Here is a 10,033-nt window from a genome sequence, read left to right on the forward strand (position 1 = left end):
ATTCCTGTTATTTTCTGAACACACCTCATACATATTGACAAAATAAACAAAAACAAACTTAATTTTTTTATTTATTATTTATTTTCCGTAAATCGCCCTTAAGATATTATGTATATGCCTAAAATGACATAAAATCAATATTACTTAGAATGCACGTATTATAATTGATAATAATAATAGTACCTATCTCCATTGGTGTTGACTTATGCACAGGAACAATACGTGTTTGATTTACATTCTGTTCATTTTGGAGAGCATCATATCCTCTTGAATCTAAAAAAATTGTTATTGTGTATGTTATTAATGTATTTAACATTATATAATTAAAATAAAAACACTTTTAGAAACTTTTAGATATCCAATTTACTGGTTTTAAAATAAATCCTTTCATATATATATTTACACAGTAAAACCCACTTTTTACGTTTTTCAGGGGAGCAAGAAAAAAGTGTAAATCTGAGGAAAATGTTAAAGCGAGGAAACGAAAAATGTATGGAAAAAAAATAGGAATTACATAAAAATAATATGATTACATAATACAGTGTACATATATGTACTTATATTATATTAGTAATGCGTATAAAAATATGGGTACCTTCAAGTGAAAACTTAAGATATTCATTAATTCCTTTCACAAACTCAACAACGTGTGAAAACTGAGATGTTTACTAATTCCATTCACAAACTCAACAACACAGTAAAAATTTGAGATGTTTACTAATTCCATTAACAAACTCCACAACACGGTTCGAGCGGTTACAGCGTTGATGCTAACAAATTTGATGTTTTTGCAAAGAAAACAACAAAAATGTGCACAAATTTGTATGGTTGGCATCCCATGTCACCAAAAATGTACAAAATTTTGATACATGGCGCCAAATTCATATTGCATGCAATCTTACTAATTGGCCAGTTATCGGAAGAGGCAGCTATAGCCCGCAACAGGCATTTCCGACAATACAGACTGAAATTTGCACAAGTTTTTATAAGTCGATTGTAACAAAGATGTATTGAATAGACTGCTATTAAGTTCGGATCCATATTTATCAAGTTGAAACTACGGTAGCAGAAAAAACAAAGCCATTTTTGTAAGAGGCAGGAAATCTGATGAATGCAAGTACACCTCCGTTACTTCCAATTTCAGAAGATCTCGAAAATGTAGAAGATGATGAAGTATAAGATGACAACGAACAGTTTGGGTCTGATTGAACGTAGTTTTTAATATCATTTGACACTGATTCCCCAATTGTACATGAAAAATCTTCAAAGAAAATGAAGAAGTTTCATTCAGAAATTTGTACTTTTTTTTTTAACTAACATAAAACTATGATCAAATATTGTATTTCATATAGTTTAATTGCCAAAAAACGCATAAAATAATTGCGACCGGTTTTTCCATACAAATACTTGTATGTTCCGGTGGGTATGAGTTAAACAGTATTACCTAATCAGTTATCAGTCCATGAAACTTAATTTAATATTTCCTAAAGATAAGTACAAATCTACATTAAATTAATATCTACTTATGGGAGCTTTAGATAAGATAGAAAGTAGATTTACTTACTGACAATAACTAAATTATTTGATGTGTACAATAATTCTCTTTGGGCATGCACTAACAGAAGTAAATGATATTGCAGTGATTTATCAGCCGGTTTAAATACGAAATATCAATAGTAATTTTAGAAGCTATAAAGGCATTTTTTATACATGTTCAAGTCTGTCTGTTAAGAAAAATGTTATAATAGAGGAATTCCAGCAATTACCTACATCAAAAATAAAATAATAGTTAATATGGGATTTTTCATACTTGAATTACCTGAGGTTCCTGAGGGCACAAGATTTGTACTGCTATTTTTACGTGAACCTGAAACAGAATATGAATTAGTTTGGCACAAAGCTTACTAACTAATATTAAATCAAATAAGTACATAATTAATTAATTAATATGCTTATGATATTTAACTGTACTTATAGTATTAAACAATTATATGTATGGCCTAATAAATTTTAATAGTATTTTTTTATTTTTTTCACAATATGACTCCTAATACATGAAATAAAAAATATTTGTTAATTTATTTACTTATGACTATCTCCAATTTTTTGTGAATCTATGTCTTGGCACATTAAAGAAGTTTTAAAAAACAAAGGGCCAACCAAATACTAATAATTGAAATTTTACATTAATTGTTGTGGCTCAAGTTCTTGATTATCCAATCCTAATACTTGTAAAAAGGTCCTTCTAACCAAAATAATTAAATATTAGGTAGTCCCGGAATAAACGTTGTTTTTTCAATAGGCAACTTTGGCTCAGTATTTCTGGGTTTGTATACCAGTAAACACGTGATTTGTAATTTGTTTTATTCTCTGTGATCCTTTGCGTTTCTTTTAAACAAAAAAAATCTTCTACCGCATTTATAAACAATAACAGAGACAGGTCTTTCGGAAACACATATAAGAAGCTGTATGCTGTTTTTGTTTCAATAAAAAAACTGTGACAGAAATTTACAAACAAAAGTGCCAACGTTGGATCAAAAAATTTCGAACAGCTAATCTGGATTTGAAGGACGAGCCTCGAAGTGGACGGCCCAGTCTGGTGGATGAAGCAGCAATAAAGGTGGAAATCGAAGCAAATCCGATGATGACCATTGATGAAGTATCGAAGAAGATCGGCTCATCAAGATCGAACACACATCGCTATCTTGAAAAACTAGGAAAGGTACAAAAAGAGGATATCTGGGTTCCTTTTGCTCTTTAGAAACAATTATGGAACAAAAAATTCAACAATATCGAAGAACTGAAATCGGCTCTCTCAGAGTTCTTTGAATATAAGCCAAAAGCTTTTTATGAGAGAGTAATTTAGATCTAGTAAATAGAAGGCAAAGAGTCGTAGATAACACTGGATATTACTTTGTTTAAAAAATAAAATAAAAAAAATTGAAAAATCAAGTTTGAGTTTTACTATAAAAAACAACATTAATTCCGGGATTACCTAATAGAATTGCTATTACATCATTTTGAATTTCCTATCATTACTGTTTTTTTAATAAATACATTGAATTTTATAATAATGATACCAGTCTCGAAGACATTGCGAAAGCAATAAAACCAGTCATGGTTATTCCAAATTTGTGGATTTGAGTATCACACATATTTTATTTATATAATGTATAGTAGGTTTATACAGAAGAATCTATACTAGCCCGAAATTTAAAACACCTTCAAAATAACAGGATGACCTCCAATAAGCAAGATTCATAAAATATTTGTTTAAAATGTGTAACAAATGAGTATACTATGATGTGAGCACTAGAAACCAATCACAAAATATCAGTCATTTTACTTGCGCAAAACAGAAATCTGGTAACCTGTTCCTTTTTTTAACACATACCTACCGGAGATGGGATTCTCAGACCCTATGAATATGAAAATTATCGATCATGCGATAAATAAATTTTATATGATTTACGTTCATTAAAATCTTTCAAAAAAAAAAAAATCTTCAATTCGAGACATACATGAAAATTATAGTAGCAGATTTAACAGAGTAGTCTTTGAAAAAACACAAATATTATTTCTTCGATCGTCGCCGTGAATTTTATAACGCCGTCGGCTAGCGCTTTTCGTGGTTATAAGAAAGATAAGAATTTCACATAAAGATAAGAATTGGGAGATATTGTCAACCGTTGGCACATGCTATTTTTAACTGATGAGTTTGCCATTATAAATTAATACCAAATAAAATCTAATCAATAAAACAATAATTATTCACAATATAACAATACAAAAAGAATAAATGACAATATAACAATAATAATAGAGGACAGTATTATAAAATTATTCCAGTAAAATTGCTAAATAGTGCAGAGCCAATTCTACCATACATAAAATAAACATATTTAATTTTCATGTAACAATGTAGAAATAACTTACATTTATACTAATAAAATTGTCTAAATAAAAACCTTTAGTCACTGCTTACTAGACAGATTCTTGTGGGTATTTAAAGCTTCTACACGGAATAGAACATTACTTTGATGAATTCCGTGATAAAATGGCAGAGATATTTGAGTCGTGTAGCCATAAAGATTATGGGTTTGAATTCCGCTTAAAATGCATTAATTGTAAATAAAAAAACAGTAATGTTGCAATTGTTTATTTTGAATTTTTAAGTGCAAATTTTGACACCAGGGTTTTCGTGACATAAAAATTAGTTTATAAAATCATTAAATAATAAAAAAAATGAATAATTAACTATTCACAAACAATACTTAGGAGAACAGCAGGCTAAAGGATTAAGTAATAATCTGTTTTTAGAAATACTGCTATCAACGAAAAAATAATTACTAAATAAAGACTATTCTTTTCCAATGCATAGGTTTCATGTAACTCCACTTCGCCACCCGCATTATATTTTTACCCATTGGGCTTTAAGAGTTAAGGGGTGAAATTTTTTTAACAGATGTGCGGCCTATGCACACATCTTATAGGAAACATTGCTCATAACCCAATGAGGAAGTTTGGTGTTTTTTTTTATTAGTTAATAGACTAAGCCAATTTTTTAAATATTATCTATGATGATTTGAAGATTTGTGATTTTGAATTTACTCCACTGTGAGGTCACAAGTTCTTTAAGTTGAGTTGTCCTGATTGGTGGTTGGCTTCCCAGTAACCGTAAATGTATCACAACACTCTGTCATTGGTTGATTTCGGAGAACTAGTGACCTCATTCAAAGTAGGTAATTTTTATTTATCCTTTCATACATTTTCGAGAAACTTCGCTATGCAATTAAATATTCAAATGTTTACCGCATGTAAGAAAACATTTTTCATTTCCAATTTCATATAGAATTTTATAATAAATGTATGTCTCGAAGATATCATGAAAGCGAGTATCACTCTTCTTTTATTTCTATGATAAACAACTTGATTTGCTAATACTGTTTTTCTCACTGAAAATTCTATACTATAGTCCTTCAAATGTAACATGATTAGAATGACAGTTGTCAGAAAAAGTGACGACATAACTTTGTAGTAACGTCAAAGAAGTTATTTATATTGACACACGAAAAATTATTTTGTATCTGGCGTGAAATTTTTTTTTTCAATACAATGCTTGAAACATAAATCAACATTAATATATAAAATCAGATTTAAATCTAAAAAAAACTTAAATAAACCTAATTATTAACGACGTCCTTACAAGGTTACATCATTTCGCTAAAAAGGTTAGAGATGGGACAAATTGATCAATGTAAATTAATCAAATAAAAAAATAATTCATTTGATGTTGTTCATGAAAAAAGTATAAATGTCTCATTTTTAGTGAATAATTGTGTTAAACACACTATAATAGGCTTCTTTTTGCGTTTTTTATATCAATTTTCCGAAACAGAGTTTCATGATTGCATTAAATAACTGATAAAATCAATTTGATCAGTGATCAGTAATTTCCAATCACTAATGAAATTAGTTTGACAGCTGTCATTCTAATCGAGCTATATTTTAAGGACTATAAGAAACACATTTTTTTCTTTTTTTTTTACAATGAACTTGGAATATACAATAATCATTGCAATAAATATATCATTTTTAGCTTAGGCATATTTTTCATCAATTACATATGAACAAAACTTGTAAGTTTACATTACTTGATTATATATATTCCCGCAACAACATTGATGACCGGATCATTAAAAAACTGTGAAGCGAAAAACATGGTTTTTATACTGTAATTATATCAAATGAGCCGCGAGACTGCATACCGCTTGTGAGTATCAAGGCAACAAGATAGGCGGTCACCGTGGTGTAGTGTTTCATCAATTACATATGAACAAAACTTGTAAGTTTACATTACTTGATTATATATATTCCCGCAACAACATTGATGACCGGATCATCAAAAAACTGTGAAGCGAAAAACATGGTTTTTATACTGTAATTATATCAAATGAGCCGCGAGACTGCATACCGCTTGTGAGTATCAAGGCAACAAGATAGGCGGTCACCGTGGTGTAGTGTTTCATCAATTACATATGAACAAAACTTGTAAGTTTACATTACTTGATTATATATATTCCCGCAACAACATTGATGACCGGATCATTAAAAAACTGTGAAGCGAAAAACATGGTTTTTATACTGTAATTATATCAAATGAGCCGCGAGACTGCATACCGCTTGTGAGTATCAAGGCAACAAGATAGGCGGTCACCGTGGTGTAGTGTTTCATCAATTACATATGAACAAAACTTGTAAGTTTACATTACTTGATTATATATATTCCCGCAACAACATTGATGACCGGATCATCAAAAAACTGTGAAGCGAAAAACATGGTTTTTATACTGTAATTATATCAAATGAGCCGCGAGACTGCATACCGCTTGTGAGTATCAAGGCAACAAGATAGGCGGTCACCGTGGTGTAGTGTTTCATCAATTACATATGAACAAAACTTGTAAGTTTACATTACTTGATTATATATATTCCCGCAACAACATTGATGACCGGATCATTAAAAAACTGTGAAGCGAAAAACATGGTTTTTATACTGTAATTATATCAAATGAGCCGCGAGACTGCATACCGCTTGTGAGTATCAAGGCAACAAGATAGGCGGTCACCGTGGTGTAGTGGTCAGGACGCTTGACTCACGCACGGAAGGTTCCGGGTTCGATTCCCGGTGAGAACACAAAAATTAATATGAAAATTTTCTCAAGCCTGGTGTTCTGTGATGTAATTCACCACTGTAATTGGGCCTCCTGGCCTGTTGTGGTGAAAAAAAAAAAAAAGATTATACACAACTTTGGGGAATACAAATACCGCATGCGATTTCGGGAAATCCCAATACATTGAAACATCATTGTGCGGGGTGCTACTGTACTTATAAAACTAATTTAAAATACACAGAAAACTTTTAAATCTAGATTATGGATTACCGACACTTGCCATAAAGCCTTTGAGAAAATCTATCAAGTTTAACCTTCCAATGAATAAGAGGAAAGAAAGTACTTTAACATGTTATACCTGAGTTATAAAATCATTACTAATTTGTGCATTTCGCTAGCTGAGAAAATATAATCATGCTTTAATGATAATCTGGGAATTGAACCTGCGTAAAAATTGCACTTTTATTGTCAGACATTGCTTACAGCTTCGGGTTAACATCATACCGCTTATTGTAATAAACCAACCCAGGACCTCATGCATGATAGTCCAACAAGTTCTAATATGATCAAATAATTTTATACTTGTGTTAAGTAAACAATATCCTACATTCAGTAATAAATATATTAGAAAACACTTAATCCGACGTTTTTTAAAATTTCCATAAAATAATACCAACCTCCTAAACATTTCATGACTATTTATAATTCTATGTTCAAGACTTTGCTTGAACCAATTAACAATATATTCACAATGAAATACACAATAATTAAAACTTATTTCACGATTTAACTTATTATTTGTTAGTATTAAAAATGGTGTAAAAACAAACTAGGAAGTAAGACCAATTTTATTATTATATGAAATACCACAAAACACAATTATAAAACGGCAAAGCATATTCCGATAAAGCGACTGATCAAAACTGAGCTACGAACAACACTGATACTATTTTTATTTTTAACTGTTGACAAATTATAGCAGCAATGACTAAGTTTGATAAGTTAACGCAGTACGCGAACATTACAATAATATGAATTTCGATAACAGATATGAGCGTATGTATGTGTAAGCAAGATTTGAAACACGGTTACTAAATGATAAATGATGGTGGAAAGTAAAATTTGGCATTCGAGATGTTTTAGAAACGCATAACCTAAAAATAATTCATGTACGACATTAGTACATTATAAAAATGCTGAAATTCCTTCTTATAGCGTTACCTTATAACTGTTGTGTATTGTTAGTTTAATTGATTTACTCAATATTTCAATTCCAGATTTCACTTTTTGGACCTATCCGAATTTCCGTTCTGCCGTACTATATTATTATTTATTATAATCTGTGCACAATCTGAGGTTCTGCTAAGTCTGTCAAATTCAAACGATTGTTGCTCGGCATAGATAATACATACTAGATGCGGATAATACATTCAAAGACAATACCGCGATATTTACAAAGAGGCCCGGTATTCCAAACGCTAACTGTTTTCTTGTGCCGCGAGAGTGGTTCAGAATAGGACCCCTAGCACCTACCTACTATAATATTTTCGCTTTTACAACCAGATAGTCGCCAGATAAGAATGCCTATGCTCACATAGTGACCGCAATGTAAACGTATTTCCAGCGTAGACATTTTTATCTGGTGGGGATTCTACCTGGTACCAGATCAAAATGTTTTTTTTTCTTCTAAAAATAAGTAGGTTTTCAAATGTAAAATTTTCAAAATTGATATAAAAGGTAAAATACTGATACTTTCCTGTCATTTATACGACGCTTATTTTACCCAAGTCCAGAAATACAGATTTTTTTTCTTGTTTTTCTTTTTTTTATTAAAGCCTTTTATCAAAACATAATACCATCGGCCTAAATCATGTTACATAAATTTACACATCAGCATTTTTTGTTAAACTTGTTTTATCTAACATACACTTAGTTTTAACTTATGTTATTCGAACGAATTTGTTTAGTAAGTTCTTTGTTTGTTTCAGCAGACGTTGTGACTACCTAAATATACAAAACGGCGGCATCAGAAACGCCAATAGGTACTTTTTTATTCCTTTATTAGAGCCTTCTACCAAAACATAATTACATTGGTCAAAAACAAGTTATTGATTTATTTAAATGCCCAATGGACATTTTAAGGACATTCATAGAAAATTATTATAAAAGAAAATAGAAAGACAATAGTATATGGTAGACTTGATGGGAGTGGAAGCGGGAGAGAGGGGTTCATAATTGAATTTGATTCAGTGATCGGATGAAAGAAAACAACTTGTTACCAAAGAAATCAAGACTGGTATTTTTGTTGGCATACCTAAGAATGTATTTATTTATTTATTTGACGGACTTATGCAGTCCATTCTAACGATGGTAAATACAATTTCTTATAATAGATACAGGCACTAATAAAATGAAATAAAATACAACTAAATAAAATTAAAGCTAGGACAAAAAAATAAAAAAATATATCAAGACAAGATCTGGTCTATCATTGTGAATTTTTAAAACTACAAAGACTTGCACCAAAAAAGTCCAGATCTTGTCTCGAGTTTACAATACGACACAATAGGGTATTTTCATAAACTGGGGATATGATTTTAAATGTATTCAGTATTTAAATAAAAATTTTACGATTGCTACCATTTTACTATCAAAATCTGAAACGAACGTTTTCATTTATAATTTCTTATTTAAATTTTGATAGAAATAAAACGGCCCGTAACTAGCCAAAAGGGTTGATGACGTCACGCGTGACTTATATATCCTACGTTCACTCAAATCCTATATTGAGATACTTCGACGCGGGCGGCTTGTGGCTTTTTTAATATATTTATAGTTAAATTTCGTCTTTTCCTTTGCTTTTTTTGTTTTAATTTATAAACATCCATAGCATTATAAGTGACATTGGTTTTTTACAAGAAAAATCCGATAACTTGCCCAAAATAGATATAATTATGATGGGTATTTTTTTCTCATCCAATACAAACTTTTTAAGTTCCGAGTATAGAAATGTAAAGGCCGCAAGGTAAGGAAATATATAATGTTTGCTTCCAGAATGTATTCATTTAAATAGTTGTATTTTTTGCATGTACTATAAATATATTGTTTCGCGTACATTTAATACAAAAGGGAAGTAACGTGACTTTGACACAACATTATCCATAAAATACCATTGCTTGTAAACATCTCTGTTGCTCAAGTGCGTTTTAATGCCTTTTTTAAAATTAAATGTGATTTACTTACCTTTTAATATATCAAGCTAAGGAAAATTACGAAGACAATGCCATAGTTTACATTCAAGTAAAACGAACGGGTGATATTTGAATGATAAAAGGTCGAGTCACCCCAGAACATAAAGT

General features: G+C 30.5%; 1 protein-coding gene across 20 annotated transcripts in view; it reads right to left on the reverse strand.

The window, feature by feature from the left end:
- LOC148283774 (poly(ADP-ribose) glycohydrolase-like) overlaps positions 1-8,073 on the reverse strand; it is a 138,906-nt gene extending 130,833 nt beyond the window's left edge. For 9 of the 20 annotated variants that reach the window (XM_088243260.1, XM_088243259.1, XM_088243251.1 and 6 more), the window contains exons 1-3: positions 7,352-7,616; positions 1,811-1,867; positions 184-273 (exon numbers count right to left, since the gene is read on the reverse strand). In XM_088243260.1, the coding sequence (XP_088099386.1) occupies positions 184-273; positions 1,811-1,867; positions 7,352-7,367 (163 nt within the window). In that variant the 5' untranslated portion in view covers positions 7,368-7,616. Of the gene's footprint in view, positions 1-183; positions 274-1,810; positions 1,868-7,351; positions 7,831-7,895 lie in introns of those variants that run through there. The other 11 variants (XM_088243263.1, XM_088243267.1, XM_088243250.1 and 8 more) reach the window with 4 other exon arrangements.
- Positions 8,074-10,033: the final 1,960 nt, after the last annotated feature.

The sequence above is a fragment of the Micrasema longulum genome, unplaced genomic scaffold (genome assembly GCF_059751315.1).
Source record: "Micrasema longulum isolate JH-2025_06_02 unplaced genomic scaffold, ASM5975131v1 h1tg000198l, whole genome shotgun sequence".
Taxonomy (NCBI): Eukaryota; Metazoa; Arthropoda; class Insecta; order Trichoptera; family Brachycentridae; genus Micrasema; species Micrasema longulum.